This window comes from Hydra vulgaris, chromosome 08 (genome assembly GCF_038396675.1).
Source record: "Hydra vulgaris chromosome 08, alternate assembly HydraT2T_AEP".
Lineage (NCBI taxonomy): Eukaryota > Metazoa > Cnidaria > Hydrozoa > Anthoathecata > Hydridae > Hydra > Hydra vulgaris.
The window spans coordinates 13,942,501-13,970,000 of record NC_088927.1 but is presented as its reverse complement, the minus strand read 5'-3'; the positions used below and the strand labels follow the sequence as shown (position 1 = coordinate 13,970,000).

The 27,500-nt window shown below is 28.0% G+C and overlaps 2 protein-coding genes across 2 annotated transcripts in view; both read left to right on the top strand.

The window, feature by feature from the left end:
• The first annotated feature begins 14,579 nt into the window (after positions 1 to 14,579).
• Positions 14,580 to 15,443, top strand: LOC136083040 (zinc finger MYM-type protein 1-like). The gene is made up of 2 exons (XM_065802448.1): positions 14,580 to 14,832; positions 14,959 to 15,443. Exons 1-2 carry the CDS (start codon positions 14,580 to 14,582, stop codon positions 15,441 to 15,443), a joined length of 738 nt encoding a protein of 245 aa, XP_065658520.1.
• Positions 15,444 to 25,629: 10,186 nt separating this feature from the next.
• The window catches only part of LOC101237119 (leucine-rich repeat serine/threonine-protein kinase 1), a 72,198-nt gene continuing 70,327 nt past the window's right edge, over positions 25,630 to 27,500 (top strand). The window contains exon 1 of the mRNA XM_065803127.1: positions 25,630 to 26,512. Coding sequence (XP_065659199.1) covers positions 26,122 to 26,512 — 391 coding nt within the window. The 5' untranslated portion in view covers positions 25,630 to 26,121. The remainder of the gene's footprint in view (positions 26,513 to 27,500) is intronic.

The window sequence follows — 27,500 nt, the reverse complement described above, 5'->3', positions numbered from 1 at the left end:
ATATATATATATATATATATATATATATATATATATATATATATATATATATATATATATATATTGATATAGTATTATTATATTAACCTAATAGTTATTTAAAAAAAACTATAATTTAAATTTTTTAATAGGAGAGAGCAGCATTGACATTAATTATAAAACCATTTAATGGTGCTAAACTTTAAATGTGGCCCTAATTTTAGAAATTTCAAATCAGGGTTGTTACGACATAATATGTCTGGCAGACCTGTCGACATATTTTCAGACATTTTCTGTCAGCATAAAATATGTCCCACATATTTTCTATCGACATACTTTGACATAATTTTATGTCTGAATAATTTTCTGCTGACATAAAATATGTCAGACATTTTCTATCGACATATTTTGACATATTTTTATGTCTGGATTATTTTCTGCTGACATTAAATATGTCAGACATATTTTCTATCAACATATTTTGACATAATTTTATATCTAAATCATTTGCTGTTGGATATTCTTGAAGAAAAAATCAAACTAACAAATTTATTGCGCATTTCAGTTTAATTTACAGAGTTAAGTAAAAATAGTTTAACAAATTTGTTGTTTTTTTGCAATCAATTATGCTTCATAAAACTTTTATTTCAAATCCTATAAACAAATATTTGTTGTTTCATAAAGGTCTTTTTCTACCCTTTTTAGCGATGTATAATTTGAAAGTATTGACAAAGTATTTTTAGCGATGTATCATTTGATAGTATTGACTAGTATTGATGCATCATTTGATAGTATTTGATAGTATTGATTAGTATGGATTAATATTGGCGATTTCCCTAATTAGAATGTAAAAACCATCTCAAGCTGAATTTTTATTACTGAAACTGGTTTTTATTAGTATGACTAAACTTTTAATTATTCTTTTGATTAAAATAATAGTTAAAAGAAACATTTTCTGTTATTTTTAATTAATAGTTGATTCATTCAATAAACTATTCTCCATTTTTAACTTTAAATTGTAAGGAAAACGAAAAAAATAATTAATCCATATATATATTTCACTCAAAACATTTTATGCAAGTTTATGGCAGTTAATTATGCAGTTATAATGCATTTGTCAACTATTTTATTGTTAAATAAATCATAACTATTATAACTAAAAGTATATTATTCGTAATTAGTTATAAATTATTAATTAGTCTTCTTAATATGAATTTAATGAGCTGAATATAATTTTTGCGAAATATTTCAAATTCTTCAGCTTAAATGAATTTAATTGGGCACGAATTTTTTGAAATTTTGTGAGTCATTTTTTTCATAGAATCTTTTGAATTCAATTTTTCATAATGAAATCTTTTTCAGGATCAACTAAGAATTAAAAATAACTGAAAAAGTTTATTTTTTGTTATTATTTTAATCAAAAGAATCATTTTAAGTTTAGTCATACTAATAAAAACCACTTTCAGTAATAAAAACTCAGCTTGAGATGGTTTTTACATTCTAATAAGGGATACTAATCAATACTAATCAATACAATCAAATGATGCATCAATACTAGTCAATAGTATTGAATATTGAATTCAATAGTAATGATGCATCAATACTAGTCAATGGTAGTTTATAGTCAATTCTATCAAATGTCAATATTAGTTAATACTTTTAATGTCAATATTAGTCATAATCAATAAATAAGTCATAATCAATAAATAAGTCAACAAATATCAATATTAGTCAATACTATCAAATGATACATCGCTAAAAAGGGCAGAAAAAGACCTTTATGAAACAACTGATGTTTGCTTATAGGGTTTAAAGTAAAAGTTTTATGAAGCATAATTGATTGCAAAAAATTTGTTAGATTGATTTTTCTTCAAGAATATCAAACAGCAAATAATTCAGATATAAAATTATGCCAAAACATGTCAATAGAAAATATGTCTTACATATTTTATGTCAGCAGAAAATAATTCAGACATAAAATTATTTCAAAATATATCAATAGAAAATATGTCTGACATATTTTATGTCAACAGAAAATTATTCAGACATAAAATTATGTCAAAATATGTTGATAGAATATATGTGGGACATATTTTATGTCGGCAGAAAATGTCTCAGACATATTTGACAGATAACAACCTTCTTTCAAATTATTATAAAAGGATTTTAATGGAAATCAAAAATTTTACTTTGAGCCAATTACGCAAAAAATACCTAGCAAACACGTCAAAAAATGTTTTAAAAGATGTCATGCCAAAGAGTGAAAAATAGTGATATAATCAATTAGCAATCCATATTTACAACTTTTTGACGCTTTAAAACAAAAAATGTTAAATCGACTTTTTTTTAAAAATAAGCTTATACGGATGACTCTAAATGTTATTGAAAAACAAATTTTGAAAAATTATGAAAAGATTTAAAAAAAATCATTAGTTTCAACAAACGCTTTTAAAAATAGTATCTGCTATATATTATTATATTAAAAAAGAATGGGAAGTATACGTCTGTCTGTGTGGGTAGTGGGACGTCAGAGCGAAAAGTTTAAAAGCGAAAGAACGTAAGAGCGAAAAGTTTTAAAGCGAAAGAACGTTAAAGCGAAAAGTTTAAAAGCGAAAACCGGGAAATCGAGTATCGTGATAATTCAGCAGCAACAACAACAACAACAACAATGTAATTATTGAGATAATTTTTTGTGATTTTGTTATTACTTCAATGTTATATTATAGATTATTTGGCGTTTAAATTTATTTTTTTTTAAATTGTTTTTATTTTTTATTTATTAGTTATCGTTTAGAATTATTTATATATTTGGTATTCTAGCTGAGAGTAATAGTTACAGTTAGAGTTTATTAAATTAAATAAATAAAAAAACTTATTGTATATAGTTTAGAATTATTTATTTATTTGGTATTTTAGCTGAGAGTAATATTACAGTGCGACAAAAAGGTATAAAATCTTCCATAAAAATTATTTTTGCACTACAATTTATCTGATAAAAAATAGACTTGCATAATATCTTATTGATATTATTTCGTTTTAATTTCTTTTTTGATATTTATACATTACATTTCAAGCAAAAGATTGTTTCTTTTTTTAAATAAAAATTGTTCTTAAAATTAAAAAGATGCAAATTAATAATGTTCTTTTATTTTGATTAGGTATGGTGAGGCTGTTTACCCTTGATGCTTTTAGAAATGATTAGATAGTTAAACCTCAAGAATTGATGTTTAAATTTTTAGTCATAAACTAAAAGTTAGGGCAAATATATCAACACAACATACTTAAAAAAGAGACATATGAAGGTTAGTTTTTAATATAAATTATTATCTAGTAGATAATAATATCTACAAATATTCCTATTTCTGTAAATTAAGGCAAGCTTTTATCAGTTTATGTTTATCAAGTTGATCACTTATGCTTATGATCTGTTATAAGAAATAATGTTTTCTTTATATTTCATTGGGTTAAATATTGTTCTTTGCTGATTTTTTACAAAAATATTGTAGTTGTATGTTTTTGAAGTTCTATGTTTTTTTATAGGGGTAGTTTTTGGGCTAATGTTGATAGATTTTAATGTTCTTAAGTAAATCTACTTTATTTTGTGTTTAATTTTGAGATTCCTTGCACTCAGTAATAATGCACTTTGAATATGCAATATGGTTTTTTGAGTATTTTAATTAGGTGAATGAGCTAAAGCACTGTCATTATTGGTCTGTGTTTATTTCTACATTTAAGCCAATTTTTATGCAAAGAAGAAGAGGTTAAAAAACTAGTTGATATTTTAATTCATATGATGTTTAATAAATTATTCTTGTTCAGAACAGAAGTGTCAAAACTTATTATATTGTATTAAAGCTTCTAAACCTATGAACCTTTTTTTAAATTAGCTTTATATAAAAAAATAAATAGAACATAGGAAAAAAAAAAGTGTTTACAATAAACAACCCTTGAAGTATAAATGCCAAACTGGTAGTGTTCAAAGACCATTTGCTTATAAAAATTGTACTAAAATTCAGCCTTTGAATATATTGTCAACTTATAATATGTTTTTAAATTTATAAGCATACATCAATGCAAACATCTCTATAAATATCTTATCTCTATAAATCCTAAATCCATCCTTGTTTGGAACACTTTCGCCATATCTTGGGTGGATCTCCTAGTGATGCCTTTTCTCTTTTAGACAAGGTGCAAAAATGAATTATTTTTGCACCTTGACATGCTCTTGCAGCAAACAAGGAGCTGCTCTTGCAGCCAACCTCCAACCATCATAACATTATCATGTTGCTTCTCTTTCTATTTTTTATAAATACACAATGGACACTGCTCTAAAGAGCTAGCGTCTCTTGTGCTATCTACTAAAATTTATTCTTGTGTTACTCATCATTCAATAAAGTCTAATTGTTTTACTATGACCGTTTCTAAGTGCTCCCAAAATTCTTATTTGTCTAGTTTTTTTCCTTAAACTTTTTTTTTTCACTTGCTTCATCATGTTTTCCTGATTCATATAATTCACAATCTATTAATTTTTCTGTTATTTGTTATCTTGCTCTACAAGTTTCATCTTTTCTGTAATAGTAGTTGCTTACAGCCTTGTTGGAAATAAAGATGTTTAAAAAAAAAACACATTTCCAATGTTAGCCCAACATATTGTATTAGCTGGAATGTTATGCATTTTACACATTTTTTTTGTAAAAAAAATTATAATAATACAATAAACTTAAATTATAATACAATAAACTAAATAAATGATATAAAATTTCCAAAGAAGTAAACTAAAATTAGATTCATGCAGCCTGCAGTAATTTGTTTTAAAAACTATTTTATCTAGTTCAAAAACATATAACAGTATACCGAACATCAAACAAATAAGATAATAAAGGCTATTACCAACCAATCTGTATAAAAAATAATTAAATATTTATGCTAAGTAATGCAAATGAAGAAAAAAAACTTTACTATACTTAGGTCACAAACAATTCATAACATAACTATTAACAATAACAAATCATTTAGTTAAAGCATAAAAAGTAAATAAGTTTCTCACCAGTCAATCATCACAATTGAAACTTTATAAGCCTTTTTCCTTTAAGCAGAATCTTTTTTACAATTAATGACTGAATTTTTATTTTTACATGCAAACGATCCAAAAAACATTACGCAGAATAATTTTTGGATTATTGGCATGTTTTTATACTACAATAAAATGCATAATGCAGAACTGCCTTCAAAAAATCTTTTAGGCATCAACCAAAAAGAATGCATCCAGTTATTGATTAAATCATATCCTTGAAGTGCTCTAAAAAATAAAAACAACCACAATGCAAAATGAGAAAGTAGTCAAAAATAAAATAATCTTACACTACCTCCTGTAAATGAATTTTAAATAATTTTGACACAAAAATATTGCTGAAATTGAACACAAATTGGGAAAAAAAAGACACTGTGCAGCTTCCTGTTTAAGGAACAAATCAAATCAAAACAACATCATAAAAAAATTGTAGCCAAACAAAATACCTAAAAGGTACAGCAACATATTTCAAGTGTAACAACATTGATCAAGATAACGCCATACATAATGGTCGCAATATAAGTCTCTGTATTATAGAGACTTATATTGTGATTTTTGACTTATAGATTATAAGTCGAAAATCAGGCTTTATAAATACAACATATAAAAGTCATTTTTTATGTTGTATTTATAAAGCCCAAAGGAGAGTTCGATACTTCTAATTGATTTCTCTAATTCTATAAAAAATGTCTAGTCTTCTGTCTACTTATTCTTGTCTAGAATATATGACCTTTGAAAATTAGCAATTTTAATATAAATAGTCAATTGCGTTTTCCTTTTTAAATATTAACTCATTTATATAAAAATAATGTTACCAATGTTATTAATTTTTTTTTTCTCGCTTAACCCATCCCATTCGCTTTTAACTTTTTCGCTTTCCCGACCTTCGCTTTTAAAATTTTCGCTCTTAAAAGTTTCGCTTTTAAAAGTTTCGCTTTAAAGACACCGAACCGTCTGTGTGTACATTTTCTCTGTTCGCGGTAAACAAATACTATAATTTATACAAAAAAAAATAATTATAGAAATTTGTTTTTATTCAATGGAAAAGGAATCGTGTGTTGAGTAAAAATTAATTTAATCAGGATTTATGGTCATTTTAGCTAAAACGGCCACCAACTCTAATCAAAGCTTTTTATAATTGTCCCTAATTAGTAATAAAAAAGTTTTTTAGTAGTCACTATTTAACGACTAAAAAATTTTTTTAATAGTAACTAACTAGTGACTCGAAAAAAATTTGTTGCCTTTTTTAAATATATTTTAGATTGCGCTTCTAACAGTTTCTAACAAATTGCGCACCATTAAAACTTTTTTTTAAATGCAGTTTTAAGAGAGACTTTCTGTAAGAATCAGGCAAAAATACAACTTTTTAAGAGTGACCCTCCTCAAAATTGCTAATTTTTTAATATGTTGTTGCTATTCATACTGGAAGCTCAGTGTCAAAAATTTTTTTTTAATATTTATTGGTTCTCTAGATATTGGATTTCAAAGTTTGAGTAAATTTATAGAAATATTGACCAAATGCAGTCAAATGCATTTTTAAACTTGAAAATAGAACAAAATATATGCTATCAAATACCAATTTCACTTGATTATTGTTTATTGGTTATTTTAGACCAAAAATTAACAAAACAGGTGAATAAAATATTTTTCCTTGTCTAAATATCATGCTTCAAAATACGCGAAAAATGATTTTTTTTTTTTTTGTCATTTTTGATCTTCGTTTTCATCCAAAATCGTGATTATTCCATAATTATTATTTTTAATTATAAATCTTCATTAGTTAAGTACTTTAAAATATAAAAAAACATATGGCTATAAGTAAAGGCTTTGTCGCAAAATCCAACTCAAAAATGAAAGTTTAGTCATTTAGCGCTTTTTTTGTGACCTCATAATGGCTAGAGCCCTGGGTTTACAGTAAAATTTGATTTTCAAAAATGGGTACTGACCTTTAACCTATCTTATTTATATTAATATAAATAATATAGGTTAATAAGAATATTTTTCTTGAGTATGATTTTGAGTATGATTACTTTATTTGATAAATCACTTTATAAACCCAACCGATGTTTTGTGTGTGTATAGTTAGTTTATATTTTTTACTTTTTTCAAAAACATTTGTTTAAATGTCAGGAAAAAATATTTCTTACGAAACATCTTGTTGCTTTGAATGGAATAATTGTGGACCTTACATGCGATCTACTCCAAATGTAGACGAAATGTTTGAAACAAGCCAACTCACTGAAAATATACAACCACATCTTACAAACCAAAAGGTAATTTTTCAATTTTAGTAAAAACTTTTACTTAAATGGATTTATAACTGTATCTTGTAAATGCTAAATTTAGGTTTTAGTACTTAGATTTTGAATAATAAAAAAGATAGTAACAAAATAATAATTTTAAGGTATTAAAGAGTTATGAGTTAGCTTGTGATTAGAACGAAAAATCTCTGATTGAAAATCGATCAAACAGAAATTTTAACAATGTGTTAGCTTTGATTGGAACAATGACAATGAGTTTGGAACAATGAAAATGTGATTGGAACAATAACAATGAGTTAGCTTGTCATTGGAACGAAAAATCTCTGATTGAAAATCGATTAAGCAGAAATTTTAACAATGTAGAGAAAATATGTGCATATCATCGCTACACATTAGGAATAGGATGGAAACAAGGAAAATTGTATGCACCCTGATCACAAACTACAAACAGGGAAGAAAGCAACATTAGGGCAACCTACACCAATATCTATGACACTTCAAATATTGTCCTGTTATAGTTCATACTTTCCAATTGGTTTAATTATATGTGATCGTCATTGAAAAGAACACTATTCCGAGACAAAGAAAAAAGAAACAAAAATAGAAACTGAACTTGAATCTACATCAGCAGCATATGATATTGATTTTATACCAGATGAGTTTTTACAAAATCAAGAAGAATTCAATATTTAAATGAAATCAGAGAAAGTATTACAGATTGTCTTGGGACCAGTCCAATTAAATTCCAGTTTAAAAGAAAACTTGAGCTTATCAATGAATCCACAAAGCAACAAATGCGAAAGAAATATAAACGTATGAAAGGGACCTTGAGAAATAAATTTGCAGAATGCATTGCACCTGGTCAATCGGAAGAGTTTTTGAAAGTGCTTAAAGGAAATGAAAATACCGAAACAGAAATTCTGGATGAAATTAAAAAACTCGTGGAAATGTATAACAACAGTGACGCAACAAATCAACTGGTAATTTTGGCATTTATTGATCATAATAAATACACAAAGCAATTTTAATGCGACACATTTACCTGCACAAAATATAAAATAGAACTTGCCAGAAAGTGGAAATCCTTGCAAAATGGTTTTCTACTACCCCAAAAAAATTTATTTACAAGAAGTAGACTTTCGATTCCAAAATGTGAACATTTTTTAGATTTTCTCGTCTCAAGTGGATTATTACAAGACGTTTTTTATGGTATTTCCAAAATAAAGTATGACAGTGGTGATGTTGAAACCGTAGCCCGTGCTATTTTAACAGCTAAAAACATACCATTGCTTTATATTGCGAAAGCTGCAAAGAAATTGGATGCAAACCTCTGTCCGAATTATGTTTATTGCAAATACTAAATGCAATTAAATCTTCTCATAGAAAATGTCTCGCTGGTTTAAATGACACAGCTGCTGCTGGGATGAACGCATTTGCAATACTTGAACAATTCGCAACTATGTTTAATAAAGAGTATATGAAGCACTTACTAAGAGATTCACAGCAAAAAAAAGCAAAGAATGATGCATATAAACAACTAGATGACAAATCAGAATTTTGGTTGAAAGACTATTCAAAAAAAATATTGCCCATGAAATTTCGAGAGAGCCAGAAGGACTACTTTGGAAAGAAAGGCATCAGTATGCACATAGATGTTTTTTTTACAACAAAAAAAAAGACATTCTCAAAAAACACGTTTACCTAACAATAGTGTATCGATGCGATCAAGGTATTTCCTCTGTTATCTCTATTGCTGAATCAGTTCTAAATCAGTTTTGCCTAGATGAGCAAGAAATAGTAAATATTTTTGCGAAATCAGATAATGCTAACTGTTATGATGCTAATTATTTAGTCGAATCTATGTAAAAGCTCTGCAAAAATAAGAATTTTAAACTTCTACGGTACGACTTTAATGAGCCTTGCTGTGGAAAAGACCAATGCGATAGGGAAAGTGCATCCGCTAAAACAATATTGAGAAGTTATGTAGATGCTGGCAACGACATAGTAACAGTAGAAGGTGTTGCAAAAGCAGAAATACGGATATGGCATCAAAAACGCTATGGTTAGCGTTGCAAAAATTGAGAATGTTACTTTAACAGGTCCTAAAATTCCAAATATAAGCAACTACCACTCCTATGAGTTCCAAGAAGACTACATGACTTTGTGGCAATACTATGAAATTGCAGAAGGAGTTTAAGTGCTATATAACAACCTTTCAGCTGAACCATCAATTGAATTGATTGTTCCATTCACAAGTACTTAAAGAAACTTTCAGCGAAAAACTCTGGGAAAAAATAAGAAAAGAAATCATGGTTTAAATACACTACATTTTTGCCAGGAGACAGGTTGTATGGAATATTTTGAAACAACTATCGAGTTAGAGGGGCATATGTTGATAGAGCAGCACAAGAGATCTGAAGAATTTTCTTCTTTAGATAAAGTAAAAAAGATTTACACTGAAAAGATGAAAGCAACTTCGCAAGTTTATTCAAATTGTACAACCGCATCGGTTAAGATCACATCTACCCCAATAAACAGTATATACTATCAAAAGTTCAAAAATTTATGTTGGGCATTACCAACAAGAAAGACGTTTCGTTTTTCCATAAAGCAGAAAAAACTACCTTATGAATACTTCATAAATGGAGAAAATAAAGGAAAGAAGATGTCACCAGAAAAAGTTAATACACTGATAAGAAAACATCTTACCACAGATGAGTTCGTTTCAAGCCAACAAATAAGATCTTTGTTTTCCAGATGGAGTAATCTATTAAGAGTTGGAAAATTGACTGCACCGACTACTGAATAAAATGATAACGATGAATTTGAAGATGAAGAAGCCGAGAAATATCAAGATGAAATACATAAACTTGCAACTGAATTTTCTGTTATATGGAAGAAAGATGATTGGATGGCAAATGTTCACAAAAATCAATGGTATCTAGGAGTTATGCAGAGGTAAACAAAAAAACTAAAAAGTTAAAAGCTAATAGCATTGATAACAATATTATAATTTAAATCATTATTTCTTATAGAAGTATTATGTTTCATTATGTTATTTATAAATTTATTAAAATTTGTTTTAATATTTTCAGATAACTGAAGGCTGTGGTTGACTGCATGAAAAGTGTATCTTTTGGAAAAAAGTGTTATCGATGGCCTAACCAGAAAGATAGTATTTTATATTCTGATGACAACATCTTATGTAGAATAAGTTCCCCGACTCCAATTAATCAAGCTTGCGATTTCTTCTTAGCAACAAATGATTTTGAAGAAGCTAACAAACTTATGAACAAATGAGCTTAAAAAATAAGTTAAGAAATTAACTGTAAAACAACATGTATGTTTTTTTGAATAACTATGAAGTATGCGCATACGCCACAACTATTATTTTTCTATCTGATCATTAAAAGAACAATGTTTTGATCATTAAAAGAACAACGTTTTTCTTATACTACTTCTTGTAAACCCAGGGCTTTAGCAATTATGTGGCCACGCAAAATGCGCCAAATGACTAAACTTTCATTTTTTAGTTGGATTTTGCGACTAAGCCTTTACTTGCCCATAGTTTTTTTTATATTTTAAGGTAATTAACTAGTTGAAGATATATAATTAAAAAAAAATTATGGGATTCACCCGGCTTTAGATAAAAACGAAGATTCAACAAGACTAAAAAATAAAATTTTGGCGTACTTTTGATGCATGATATTTAGACAGGCCAAAGTCTTTGTTTTATCTAATTTATAATTTTTAAGTCTTAACTAGCCAATAAACAATAATCAAATGCAATTCGTAATTTAAAGTATTTAATTTGTACTTTTAAGTTTAAAAATGCTTACGACACCATTTAATCAATATTTCTAAGAATTTAGACAAACTTTGACATCTAATATCTAAAAAACCAATGAAAATTTTATGTAAAAATTTTGGAATTGAGCTTCTAGTGTGAATATCAACAACATATTAAAAAATTAGTGATTTTGAAGAGGGTCACTATTGAGCTTTGCCTGATTCTTACAGAAAGTTTCTCTTAAATGCATACTTTTAACAGTGACGGATCTAGAGGGGATATCGAGTATGCATCAATCGGGGGGAAGGTTTATACCCCCCAGAATTTATAAAAATTTGAAAATGAAGTTTTAAAATAGAACACCATTTGATAAGCCTTAAAACTATTCCGCGCTCTTTATCTAATAATCTTAATTACTCAACGTTTCATTCATTTTTTGTTCTCTTTGATGCAACCTATACAAAAAAAAATTTTTTTTTTTAGTTTACATTATTTACATGTTGTGTAATATAAACAAACAAACTTGGAATCCGGAAGAAGATCATATCGATTTTGTCGCCAGAACCATATAAAATTACAATATAAATATAATATAAAATAATACAGGTAGTTTATAACAAAATAACAATCAAAGCATTGGAAATAATAAATGGTTAAAATATTTTCCCAAAAATATTGAAATTCGTTGAAAAATAATATACTTTAATTTGTTTTTAAAAACAGAAACAGAGATAGATGAATCTAATTTAGGCTGGACAATTTTATTCCAGACATAAGTTGCTTGATAATTTAAATTAAAACTTGTATTATTTCGCAAACTATATTTATTCTTTACTTTAAAGGTATATAGATCTTTAAAAACATATAATGTTGGGTTGTTCATACAACAAAACTTAAAACATAAAGTATTATACAAGTTAAGTTCATAAACGCTTAATACATTCATAAAAGTTTGAATAAGGGTTTAAGGTTTGAAAAACGATTTAAAAAATATATTATTCGCATTACATCTTTCTGATGGCGGTAAAGACGATGCAATGAAAATGATACCATGTACTGCATTGAACTTTTTTACTATCTTTTATTTTGCACTTTTATTTTAAATAAAAACTTTAGAAAATATTTTTATAAGTTTAAACAATATTTATATATATATATATATATATATATATATATATATATATATATATATATATATATATATATATATACATATATATATATATATATATATATATATATATATATATATATATATATATATATATATATATATATATATATATATATCATATATATATATATATATATATATATATATATATATATACATATATATATATATATATATATATATATATATATATATATATATATATATATATATATATATATTGATATGATATGATATTGGAGCTGTTTTTAACCTTGAAACAACAAAAATTGAGCGAAATCTTGGAGTAATTTTAAATGGAATTACCACATCAGACATGCAATAAATAAAGCAAATATAATCCTTGGCAGGGCCGGATTTAGGGGTAGGCATTGTAGATATTTGCCCAGGGGCTTCCACAATTAGGGGCCTCCACATAAAATTGTCATAGAATTTTTATGCATGTTTTTTGTGGTTCGTGGAGTTAAAGTATGTATCAATGACAATAAAGTAATGTAATTATAGTAAAGTAACAGCACCTAAAATTATATACCAACCATACAAATTTTTTTGGCACATACCATGATAAACTGTATAACAAAAGTAATATATTTATCTAAATAAAATATTATATGAGACCGAAAAAATATTATTCTGTTTAAATAAATCATCTTTTATTTATATTCAACTTATATATTATATTCAAAGTTTGAATATAATATATAAATATGTGAAATTGAAACTAGTTGTTTGAATTTCAACATTCAAAGCCTTATTTAAATGTTAATTGCATGCAATCTTCAGATTATAATTTAAAACTATTCAAATAATTCTCATCTTTTTGTAATTTTTAATTCATATTCAGTTTTAATATCATATTGAGTTCTTGACTTCCATTCAAGGCAAAGTTTCTATGCTATTACCTATCGCTAATCACTATGTTTTAACAATAATATAAACTTATTTGTTGATAATACAACAATCGCTAACTATTATTGAGTTAGTTAGGAGGCTTAAATTTGGGACTATGAAGAAACGCTATGTGCCGAAATAATAAAATCTGATTGTCTTATTTTAACCAGTTAAATATTCTCATACGACGGTCGCGTTTAAACTGGCCGTTGATTACAATGGAACGCCAAAGCTGCCTTAAGTGCGTTCAGTTCATTATGTGATGTGCTCACTGCATTATTTGCTGTGTTTATTGCATTATACGGTGTGGTGACTACATTATATAATGCGCTCGTTGCATTATACGATGTGGTGATTACATTATACGCTGCGCTAACTACATTATGCGCTGCGCTAAATACATTAAACGCTGTGCTTACTACATTATACGATCTGTTCACGACATTATATGATGTGCTCACTACATTATATGATGAACTTATGAACTTAACGCACTTAAGGCAGCTTTGGCGTTCCATAGATTACATCTAAAATTTCTTTTTCTGTTGATTCTTTAGCCGCATGGTCGCTGCAAAACTTCATAAGTTTATTATAATAATTAAGTTGTTTGTTTTAACATTTAGTTTAATAACAGAATTAAGTTGTTTGTTTAAACATTAAGTTTAATATAAGAATTCAGTTTAATACTAGGATTAGGGCATAATCAACTTATTTTTATTTTAAGAGATTTGTTTTTAATACTTTACCTAACGCATTTGTTTTTAATACTAACCCTAACGCATTAAAAAATTTAGATCAAGACATGTGTTTAATTTGGTTGAATAATGGTTCTTATCATAAATAAACATTATAAAATAAGTTTAATAATAAACTTTGTAATTTATTAATAAAGTTTAATAATAAACTTTGTAATATTATTGAATGAGATATTAACAAAAGCATTTGTTGTTTTGCCGTTATACTTCCAAGCCTTCCCTTCCCAATTTTTTATTAAACATTCAGATGCAATATTCCTATTTTATAATTTTTTTTTATAATATAATGTATTTTTTAGAATAAATAATGATTAAATAAGCTTTTGATTTTTTGTAATATTTATTTTAATTTATATTTAGATAAACTTAATGGACACTGACAGACACAAAGGTCCACGACATTTTCAAAGTGGTGCTGCAAAAAAGAAAGCATCAAAGGAACATTCTGAACGAGAGGCTCGAGAATTGAACAAAACACCTCGAATTACTAAATTCTTAACTGGTCAATCAGCTACAGAAAATGAGACACCAGCTTCATCATGCAGTATGTCTATTGCTTTCAAAAATCCCGAGGACAGCCAGAATGTTGAGAAAACAGACATTGCTTAAGAGCAAGAATTGCCTGAATGTCAAGGCAGTCAAGTGAATATACAAGCTGATGACACTAGCAGGTGGCCAAAAAAAAATCACAGCAGAACTCATCAATTACTGGGCTGGCAGAGGCCCTATGGATTTCTACCACAGTGATGTCAAGTCTTTGAATGATAAATCAGCAATCCAGAAAGCTGCAAACAGCGTCAGTCGGAAATGTACACCAACAATGTTTCAGCGATCGAATCGCAATGGAAAAGTTGTTAAACGTTCTTGGCTTTGCTTTTCTCCGGCAAATGATCAAGTTTACTGTTTTTTCTGTAAGTTAATGGGTACTGTGAGATCCTAATTTACACACGATGGTTTCTGTGATTGGAAACATGTTACGGATCGGCTCAGTTCACATGAGCAATCCAAAGATCATATTGAAGCTGTTTGGAAAACAGCAAGTCGTGCTAAAAAAGCTGGACGTATAGACTCTGAACTTGCCCATGAAATGGATCGACGTGAACATTATTGGCGTAGTCTGCTTAAACGACTAATCAGTGTGCTTAAGTTTGTATGTGAACGAGGCCTCGCTCTTCGTGGAGATAATGAAACGATTGGATCGCCTAACAATGGCAATTATTTAGGGTTACTAGAACTTTTGGCAGAATACGATGATTTCTTAGGACAACACATAAAAAATCTTGCCAGTCGTGGTTCTGGTCATACAAACTATTTGTCACCTACTGTCTGTGAAGAACTTGTTAGACTAATGGGCAATCGAGTTTTAAACGAAATCATTTCACGCTTAAAATTGTCGAAATACCATTCAGTGTCTCTTGATTCAACTGCTGATGAAGGTCATGTTGATCAACTAACTCTAATATTCAGATATATGGAACAAGATAGACCAGTTGAAAGATTCGTGAAATTTTTGCCGAATTAAGGACACAAAGCGGAAGAAATGTTTCGTGGATTAATGAATTTCCTTGAAGATCATGACATTGACATTCAGAATTGTCGTGGGCAATCTTACGATAACGTTTCAGCTATGAGTGGAAGATACCCTGGCCTTCAAGCTAAAGTGTCTGCTGTAAATCATTACGCAACTTGGATACCCTGTGCTGGACATTCACTAAATCTGGTTGGAGTAGCAGCGAGCAAATGTTGTGCTTCAGCAGTAGCATTTTTTGACTTTGTCGAGGCACTGTATGTGTTCTTCACAGCTTCCACAAGTTGTTATGCACTTCTCACAGACTCTCTAAAAAGTGTGGAATCTGGTTGGGTGCATGTACTGAAAAGGGTGTCTACAACACGATGGTCCTGCCGATCCGATGCAGTAAAAGCTCTTATCGCTGGATATCATCCTATCCGCAATACACTTCAAAATATATTGGAGAATGAAAATAAAACACCTAAAGCACGTTGCGAGGCAAATGATCTTCATGGCAAATTGTGGAAACTGGTATCTATGCTGCATTTTGGCACACCATTCTTGCTCGAAGTAATGCTACAAGTCATATACTACAAGATCCCAAACTAGATCTGAACACAGACATAGCAGCACTGAAGTCTCTGCAGAGTTTTGTGAGTGAAAAACGAGAGCATTTTCGTGATTATGAGGAAAAAGGAAGGAGATGTCTGGAACTGATGAACATGTAAAAGCACGCGAGCGTTATCAAAGCGTGCGGCTCACTCCATTAGATTATGGAGGACCAGGAGAAGCTAGACTTACGGCATCTGAAAAATTTCGGGTTCAGAACTTTCTCCCTGTAATAGATCAATATCAAACCTCTTTGAATCAACGCTTAAAAGCATATGAGAATACCTGTTCTCTTTTCGGCTTTTTGAGAAAACTGGATTCACTGAAGTGCAATGAGATAGAAGCAGCTGCAAGAAAATTGGTTGATGAATATAAGGATAATTTAAATAGAAAATTCTCGCGAGAAGTAGAACGAGACTTAAATATTATATTATTTTCCAAATTAAAAATTATTATAATTTACAAAATGCTTAAAAATTTGTTTTTTTAATTAATTAATATTTTGACTCCGTGATTTTAATTAGATTTTTAATTAGATTTTTTAATTAGATTTGTTTTAAAAATCTAATTAGAAAGTTTTAATTAGATATTAAATATTTTTAATTAGATTTTAAAAAAAAACTTTTTGTATAAAATGGTGCACTTTCGACTTAATTTCATTAGTTTACCAGTGGAATTCAACTTGACACATATTGTTCATATTGAAAAGAAATATTCTTGCTTCATTTCAAGGATCAAAAATGTCACCAAGAAAAAACAAAATCTGGAGATTTCAAAAAACAAGTGACGGTGCTAAATGCAAGGCGTGCAAAAAGTCTTTGAAAACAAAAGATAGAAACACAAGCGAACTTCATTGTCACCTCGAAAAAAAACACAGCCAAGATTACGTTGAATATTCTGAAAAAACTGACGACTCTCTTCTTCCTCCTCCTAAGAAGAAACAACGAACCATGGTCGAAATGCTTGAAACAAAGTCCAAATATGACAAAGACAATTCCATTCAAAAACAGTTTGACTTTGCAATGCTGGATTACTTTTGCACTGATCTGGCATCCTTTTCAGCAGTCGAAGGAAGATGTTTCAAGAAATTGTTTGACATTGCAAACCCTAAACTGAGCCTTCATCACAGAACAACATATTCAAGAAAGCTTTCAATTCGGTCAAGAGAAGTTCAAGCTGGAATGAAGAGCATAATAACGGAGATTACGCCAAATCTAAAAAGTGCTGCATTTACTTCTGATCTTTGGACTTCTAGAGCTCAGGACAGCTACATCTCTTGGACTTTTCATGCTATTGACGAAAATTGGAGACTACATCACTGGACACCCCATGTCCAACAGTTCCCAGGCAGACACACCGGTATCTTAAATGAAGGAAAGCTGGATTCTTTCTTAGAAGAACTAAATTTGCCTGCTGATTTGCCAATGTACTGCGTGAACGACCAGGCAAGAAACATGAAACTTGCAGTCAAATTGTCAAAGCGCCTTGACCAATACTTGTGCAGCAATGATATTTTGCAATGTGCAGTTCGAGACTCATTTGGAATGACTGCTGGAATGGATGATGCGTTGCAAACATGCAAAGATTTGGCTTCTTTAACTCACCAGTCAACAGTTGCAGCTGATTTGCTTGAATCAGAATCAGACGCTCAAGGAATCAATTTTAGACAGTTACGCCAATCTCTTGACACAAGATGGAATTGGATTGCATGGTCCTACATCTAAAGAGTGCAATTATCAGCTTATGTGCAAATGAAGATATTTTTTCTTCAAAGACCATCAATGCATCACAGTGGAAATCAATCGAGGGAGCAGTAGAAATTTTGGCACCACTTAAAGAAGCTTCAGAAACGTGGTCGGCTGAGTCTATTCCAACAATTAACACTGTCGCCGGTTCTCTTTATTTGATCCATGACAAAATTGATCAATTTATTGAGACGGATGGAAAAAATGGCTACGGTGTCTTGTATGCAAAAAACTTGAAAAGCTGCATTGAGAAAAGATTTCCTCTTTGTCACACTGGAAACATATTGAGTGCTGCAGCAAACTACTTAAATCCTGCTTTAAAGGAACTTCACTTGAAGCTCTTCAAAAAATTTCAAACAACAAAAGAACGGTTAGCATTACAGGTTAAGGATAATGTTGTTGCCATAGTCCTTTCAGCAGATTTGTCCCCTAATTCAAAACTGAAGCGCAAGTTAAACGTCAGACTTGAAACACAAGAGCCAACATCTAAACTGAATCCTATTTTGAGCGAAATATGCCAGTATGAATATCTCCCTGATGCCAAAAAAGACTTTCCGATTCTTGATTGGTGGAAATTGCATTCAAATACATTGCCAGAACTCTCTTCATTAGCTAGACAAATTTTAGCTATTCCAGCAAGTTCAACTAAATCAGAGAGAGTTTTTAGCTCAGGTGGAAATGTTGTCCGATTATCCAGACTCAACCTACACCCAGAAAAAGTAGAACAAATCATCTTAATCAGAGAAAACATTGTCTTGTTGGAAAAGTTTGGCAAAAAAATTCTGAAATAATATTTGAAAAAGTTGTTTACATTTGACAAATGTCATTTGTGTCTATTTGTGAAAACCATGTTTTCATTTTATTTTTTTTTACTTGGATTTTAATAAGTTTGTTTTCAAAAATTGTTAAATTTCTCGTCTCGGACTCGTCTCGGTTTGAAAAAACCTAGTCTCGCTTATGGTTAACTTTTTGTGTTTTTATGGTAGAGTGTTTTATTTAACTATATGGTTCAACTATGTTAATTTAAGATGCTTAAGAAATGCGCATCACTGTTATTAAAAATATATAGAGTTATCTTTTTTGTGTTTTTAAGGTAGAGTGGGCCTCCACAAAATATATGCCCAGGGCCTCCACATATCTAAATCCGGCCCTGATCCTTGGTATACTTAAGAGAACATTCAAATCTTGGACGGGGCCAATTTTTGTTAGATTGTTTACAACCTTTGTTCGACCTCATTTGGAATACTGTGCATCTGTTTGGAATCCTTTTCAAAAAAAAGACATTAGGGCTCTAGAAGCCATCCAGAATAGAGCAACTAAACTTGTTCCAGCAATAAGAAATTATCTTATCTAACTTATCTCAATTTACAAACTCTAGAACAAAAAAGGCAACGAGGGGACATGATACAATATTTTAAAGCATTCAAGGGGTTTAATGAAGTAAATTGGTTTCATATCAATGCCATACCACATTCCCTTTTAGCACAAGGACTTGCAAGTAATGTTAGAGGCTCTAAATTAAGACTGTCGAGACAATTTACAAAAAACCAAGCTAGATATTACTTCTTTACAAACAGGATTGTATTCTTATGGAATAAGTTGCCTAATCAAGTTATCAATTCAAAAGCGTCAACGAGTTCAAAAATCGATATGACAAGTTCATTGTCGCCGAACAGGCATCTGCTCAAGTCTGCTAGACAGACTTCATGAGAAATTTAATTTTTTCTTATTGCAGATAATTGTATTATATTATATTATTATATATTATATATATATATGTGTATATATATATATATATATATATATATATATATTATTAGGGTCGTTCTAAAAACAAATTATTTAAAAATGACTGCCAGCACCCCCTTAATATATTGTATATAACAAAAAAAATTCAGATTTAAAAATTTTTTCAATAAAAAATATTTTAAGGGGTTGCTACCGACCCTTGAAGATTAAACCGGTCCCTAGTATTATTAAATAAAAAGTTTTTCAAAAGTATGTCCTGTTGGGTCTCAAACGAAGCAAAATTGTATAAAAATTTCAAAAATGGTATTCATTTTATAAAAAAACATCGACAAAAAAAATTATAATTTAAAATTCTTGTCAAATTCTCTATTTTTCGTTTTTAAGTTAAAAGACGTAATTTTCTGTTCACAAAATCTAAAATAAAAACTTAATTATAAAATGATTAATATTTTAAAAATTTTTATATAGTTTTGTTCGTTTGAGATCCAACATGACTTTTTTTAAATAATATTAGGGACTAATTTTTGAATTCAGAATTTTTTTATTATATACAACATATTCAAGAGATGCGAGCAGTCATTTTCAAAAAAAAGTTGTTTTTAGAACCACCCTAATATGCATATATATATATATATATATATATATATATATATATATATATATATATATATATATATATATATATATATATATATATATATATATATATATATATATATATATATATATATATATATATATATATATATATATATATATATGTAAATTAGGCTACTGAAAGAAAAAATTATTAATTTTAAACTAAACTGGCCTATTTTAAAAGCTGCGCCTGCCTATAATAACATTTCCAAAAAATGTATACTATGTTTACAAGAAAAATTTGAAATTATTACTCATTTAGATCAAGAAAATTTACTGAATAAAAAATCTGAATTAATTTCTAAATGCAGACATAAAAGTAAGTTTCTTTTAAAAAATTATAAAAACAAATGACCAGTCTAAAATTACCCTAATTCTTAAGAATTCTTTTCATTATTTATCTTTTAATTATCTAATGTAGTTGATTTATCTTTTAATATTTTAATAATCATTATTTATCTTTTAATTATCTAATGTAGTTGATGCAACTTCCTGATTGCAAAACACCACAGTTATTACATAATTAATTATAACAATTCCCAACTTCCTGTGAAATAATTTTTTCTATAATTTGAACTTTTTGATGTTTAGACATTCTTCCTGATGAACCTACTGATGGAGAAGCATGATGTTGAAGAATAAAGTTAGAAAAATGTTTTTACTAATTTATTATTGCTTTGTTCTTTAAGAACATTGAGCACTCTATTTGTAGAATACACTGACATAATTTATATATATATATATATATATATATATATATATATATATATATATATATATATATATATATATATATATATATATATATGTAAATTATGTTAGTGTATTTTACAAATAGAGTGCTCAATGTTCTTAAAGAGCAGAGCAATAATAAATTAGTAAAAAACACTTATCTAACTTTTATCTTCGACTTGAAGTTTCACCATTGCTGGATCATTAGGAAGAGTTACTAAATCTCAAAAAAAATTCAATTTATAGGAAAAAATATTTTACAGGAAGTTATAAATTATTATAAAAAATTTTTAATTACTATATTTTTTTGTTAACGGGAAGTTACAGAAAGTAATTAAGAATTAATATAATTACTATATAATTACTTTCTGTAACTTCCCGTTAACAAAAAAATATAGTAATTGAAAATTTTTTATAATAATTTATAACTTCCTGTAAAATATTTTTTTCTATAAATTGAATTTTTTTTTGAGATTTAGTAACTCTTCCTGATGATCCAGCAATGGTGAAACTTCAAGTCGAAGATAATTGTTAGATAAGTGTTTTTAACTAATTTATATATATATATATATATATATATATATATATATATATATATATATATATATATATATATATATATATATATATATATATATATATATATATATATATATATATATATATATTATAACGTTTAAAACCTTTCGTTAGTGTTCTAAAATCTTTAAAACTTTTCCTCTTGGTATAACTATAAAGAAAAAAAAAAGCTGCATAAATTTGCAAAAGGGCCCCTAAACTTGCAAATGGGATGTGTGGTAATTTTATTCTAGATTACCATTAGCAAAGAACAACCGGGAAAGAAACCTAGGATTTTTATTTTAAATTACGCTGACCACTTTTGGTATTAACATCTACCCTCACCAAAAATCCTGGATCCGTCACTGGATTTTAAGCGTAGCCTGTGAAAATTTTTAGGGTGGGTTGTTTTTTAAAAAAAGAAGCAGTCTAGACCAGCGAATAAAACTTTTGTTCAATTTTTATTATAAAGCTTGCGTGAAAAAAAGAAAATTTATTAAAAAAGGGGGATCGATTGTTGGTAATTTATTAAACAAGGGGTTTAATGTTGTAAAATATTTTACTGGCGTAAGTTGCTACCAGTAGTAAAATTTACTAGCATAAATGATTTTTGTCAATGCTATAAAACATTTTCATAAACTACCGGTGATAAACTTTACACAGCCGAATAGTATTGTGAAGGTAAAACTTTCCGGTAAATTTACAAGAAAATTTGGAGAATTTACCGCCTGGTAAGTTTTGAAATTTTTTTATACTTATTTTTAAGGAAAATTTACCCTCTTCGAATTAAAATTTACCGGTAAATTTACAGTTAAATCTTACTGGTATATTTTGAATCAAAATTTACCGGAAAATTTACAATGCTACTGCCGAAACGTTTACCCGTCGAAAAATGTTCCGGCGGAGGAACCAACGGAAAGTTTTATTGAAGATCCAAAGATATGAATATTTAGTTGAAGAAATCTGTAGTTCGGAATGTTTTTGAATTTTCAACTCAAAAAAACTTTGTTTTTGACAACCTTTTATGTCTTGAAAATGTTATTGATCCGAACAATAGGTTTCTAAAAATAAATTCAGGGCATAGATATCTACAAAACTTGATGCGAAATAGTTTTATAACATTGAATTGTAAAGCATTTTACGACTCTAAATTCACGGCTGTAAAAATTCTCAAATTTTTACAGCCGAGAGTCAAATTTCTGCCAGAGTAGCATATACGCCGGTAAAACGTTTTATAACATCGACCACTGGTGATTATAACGAGTACTTATTATAATTTACTCATATAATGATTGTAAATAATGTTATTGGTAATGTAATTAATGTAAATAATGTGCTCATATATTTATTCTCATTAGAGGAAAGCTGGGTTACCCCGAATACTTAAGGTGGCTCATATAGAAAAAATATTCAATTTAAAAAAAAATCCTAATTTTTTTTTAATACACCATTTGATTCAAAATTTATAATTCTTTCAGAAAATTATATACATTTTGCATAAAATACTTACTAATATTACCTTAATTAAACTTTTTTATTGATCAGTTTCATTTTTTTGCTAATAATTTCTATTTATCGGAAAACTTTGGTCATGGTTTTCATAACTTTTTAATTTTGTTCTTTTTCTGAACTTCAAAACATGATATCTCGAGATTAAAAAAAGCTTTTTGGCTGAAATTTTTAGTGTATGTTCCTTAATCATTAAGATTTCAGATGTACTAAAAGGATAAAGTAAAAATAGTTTTATCAATTTTTATAACACAACAACTGTTTTTTCTTATGTATAGATTTGTGATTTTTTTAAGTATTGTGTCTTGTTTTTGATATTTTAATTATTTTTTCATTCTTTTAGTAGAAATCAATGAAAATAATGTAATGAAGCTATAACCAAAAAGTTTTTGAGTTTAAACCAAAATTAATCAAGAAACTTTGTTTTGAATTTTTTCAAATTTGCGTTTTTTAACTCTGATTTTGTTGAAAGTTGCCTAAAATATATTTTATTTACAGTTTTTTTAATGAAGTTCGAGTTTCCTATACCATCAAAAATACAATAAAATATATATGAATCTTTGCAATTTATTCTATTAAAATTTTTTTTTTCTATATGAGCCACCTTAAGGAAAAAATAGATTGTACACAAGTAATAACAGAAAACAAAGTGTCAAAAGACTTTGTTAAAAGTACACTTTTACATTTATATAAAAAAAAGTTGCTCATTTTTAATGTGTAAATGGATTAAGTTGTCTGGAACCACCATCCAAACATGTGTCCGATACCACCCGATCAAATCTTATACACAAATGTTAGTTTTAAAACCAGTGAATTAAAGTATTAAGCGAATCTTTTTTTAAATAAGTGTTGTAAATAAAAATCTTTAATCAATAAAAAGTTATTAGTTTACATAAAAGTTAGATATATTAATATGTCAATCAAATATGATATGATGATACATCGCTCTTCTGGTGGTAGGAAACAATATATTGCATTCCCAGCCAATTGCTTTAGCATATTATGATAATTATTTTGCATATGTAATATTTTCACTCAAATAATGCTTTTATAGTATTTAAAATCACATAGCTTTTTTAGTTTTAGCGGTACATCAAGTGTCCGGAGTTACCAGCCGTCCGAAGCTACACGACGTTCTCCTAAAATGAATACAAGCTTTAGTCATTATAATGAGTACAATTTTTGAATTTTTTATCACAAAATTATATATAATTTTTGAATATATATTACGAAATTACTTATTACTTCACACTAAAAAGAAAATTAAAATTAAGAATTTCGTGTTATACTTTTGCAGTATATCAGCGCTCAAGTTTAGGCTTAAAATAGTTTTAATAAGTTGTTATAATCTGTTTTTAATTTCCTACCTAATTTCCCAGCTTGTTCAGTGTATTTGAATTACCACCGCATGAGCTGAATCTCTTTTTTAGTAAACATTGAAACAAAATTAGTAAATGAATTTTTTTCATCAAAATTACGAGTTTAGTATTAATAATGACTTTTTCTTTTCAACAGTGTTTTTTTTTAAAAATAAACACTCTTTTAAATGATTTTTTTAAAAGAATATGTTAAGAATTTAGCTTTGTTGAACTATTCAAAGCTTTTGACAATTTAGATCATTTAGATCCTACTTAAGAAGATAGAAACGTATGGGATAAAAAATGTCGTCTTAAAACGACTTGTCGACGTTCAACGTTTCAACATTGCTGTTTTTAATGTACATTAATGATTTCCCAAAGATTGAGTTTTGGTTTCAAAAAATCATGATGTATCAAAGTGAACCAGAAACCAAAGTGAACCATGGGGTGCCAATTTTTTTCTAGGGTTATTTTGACCCATAAGAATAGTATGTATGTAAAATTATAAAGTATTTTAAATCAAAGTTCAAAATTCCTCACTTTTGGTTGCAAGGAGCTAGGTGAAAAATAATTTTTTAAAACAATAAAATTGTTTATTTAATTTGCTCTTCATTTTACTTGCATACAAGTCTAAATTAAATATTATGTAAAATATAAACACATATAATATTTTGTATTGTTTTTGTATTAATTTCTGTAACTTGATTTTTTCGGGCTAAAGCCTAAAATTGATGACCAGTTTTCTATAGCCAGACAGCTCCGGGCTGGCTGGATATAGATTTTTGTTGCGTGTTTAAAATCCATTAAAACTAAAGGAATAACACATGTCAAGAATAGGATTTCAATAACACAAAGTCAATTATTAATATTTACAGAAACACTTAACAGCATGATTATTCATTTTAATGGTTTAGCCGTCACGGAAACGTAGTATACTCTATTAAGTTCCCAGACGAATATATAAAACCAGTACTAAATCACACGACATTTAAATTTGACTTAAAAACCTTTTATACCCTATTCACATCAGATCTCCACTTAAATAAACTGCTTCTTTATCATGTCTTTTTGAAACAACACCGCGAGGTTGTTTTATTTAAACAACCTCTGCGTAACCTTTGGGTAACAGTTTCGGAATCTTTGGTTAACAGTTACTTGAGAAACCTTTGCTAACCATTTTATTTGATGAAAAAATATAAAGCATGTTTAAAATACCAATGTTAAAACTTGTTTTATTTTCGGTGTAAATGGGTTATTACAACATCTGCAATCAAGGTTTACGCCTGAATCAAGGTTTTTACAATCAAGGTTTTACGAATTTACAATCAACTTTACAAGGTTTTACGAATTTACAATCAAGGTTTACGCCTGAATCGTGACAAACACGTGTTTATCACGTTTCAGGCGTAATTTCGAAACGGTTTTAAATTTCGAAAGTGAAACTAGATGTACTGGCCGAAAAGTACATATAGAACACAAACCTATGATATACTAAATAATAAACTTTCCTTGAATGTAAGCTTGTACTCGTAATTAAGGCTGCTTTTCAGACTAATCTCCTATTAAAATAACGTCATTTTTTACAGTTTCACAAAAAACATTCTTCGTTGTTACAAACAGTAAATCTGAATTTAATAAGTTTTTCAAAGAGAGTTAATTGTCCCTGAAATTTATACACACAATAAAAGTGTTTATATATCCTACAAATTCTTTAACAATTTTGTGAATCGTGAACTAATACCAACATTCAAATTATTGTTATAACTTGTTCAATAGTAAAAAATCTGCTAGATGAGTAGAGTGGATTACACAAAGTTACATAAAGCATGCAAGACTGGAAACTTAAATGATGTAAAGTTTTTTTTAAGTCAAACAGCATATCAGTCTGAAATTAATACATTAAATGGGTTATGTGGGTATTCACCTCTCCATGAAGCGGTTTTGGCTCGTAGGCCAGAAATTATTAAAGAACTATTAAGATTTGATGCTAATATCAATATAAAAGCTCACGATGGTCACACTCCTCTTCATATTGCAGCATCTCGGAATTATTGTGAATGTATAAGTGTTTTACTTAGTCATGGGGCTAATATCAACCAGCTTGATTCGTTTGGAAGAACTCCATGTAGAATAGCAGAAATCTATTTTTGTAACAATGCAAGTCGTCTTTTACGTAGTGAAGGTAATTTATGAATATAATTTAAGTAAATAAACATAAAGCTAAATTGAAAATTTATTTTTTAACATATCTTGTTTATCTACATTAACATTAGGAATTTTTAAGATATTAATTAGGTTCCTAAAAGTTATTGAAATATGGAACTCATATGCTCTTTCTAGGATAATCTATACATTTAAGAATCAAATATAGATTTGTACATTCATATATTCATACATACACACATACATACATACATACATACATACATACATACATACATACATATATATACATACTTGCATTATATATATATATATATATATATATATATATATATATATATATATATATATATATATATATATATATATATATATATATATATATATATATATATATATATAATATAAATATTTATATATATATATATAAATTATAAATTATGTTAGTGTATTCTACAAATAGAGTGCTCAATGTTCTAAAAGAACAGACTAATAATAAATTAGTAAAAACACTTATCTAATTTTTGATTACTTCAACACTGTGTTTCACCATCAGTAGGTTCATCAGGAAGAATGTCTAAACATAAAAAAATTTTCAAATTATAGAAAAATTATTTCACAGGAAGTTGGGAATTGTTATAATTAATTGTGTAATAACTGTAGTATTTTGCGTCCAGGAAGTTGCATCAACTACATTAGATAATTAAAAAATCATGAAAAGAATTCTTTAGAATTAGGATAAAATTGGACTGGTCATTTGTTTTTATAATTTTTTAAAAGGAACTTATTTTCATGTCTGCATTTAGAAATTAATTCTGATTTTTTATTCAGTAAATTTTCTTGATCTAAATGAGTAATAATTTCAAATTTTTCTTGTAAACATAGTATACATTTTTTGGAAATGTTGTTATTGGCAGGCGCAGTTTTTAGGATAGACCAGTTTAATTTAAAATTAATATTTTTTTCTTTTAGTTGCCAAATATATTTAGACAGCATAGTCTCTTTTG

Coding starts and splice junctions, on each gene's coding strand:
- LOC136083040 (XM_065802448.1), top strand. CDS start 14,580: ATGACACTAGCAGGTGGCCAAAAAAAAATCACAGCAGAACTCATCAAT. Junction 14,833..14,958: donor TCAAGTTTACTGTTTTTTCT/GTAAGTTAATGG, acceptor TTTGGAAAACAG/CAAGTCGTGCTAAAAAAGCT.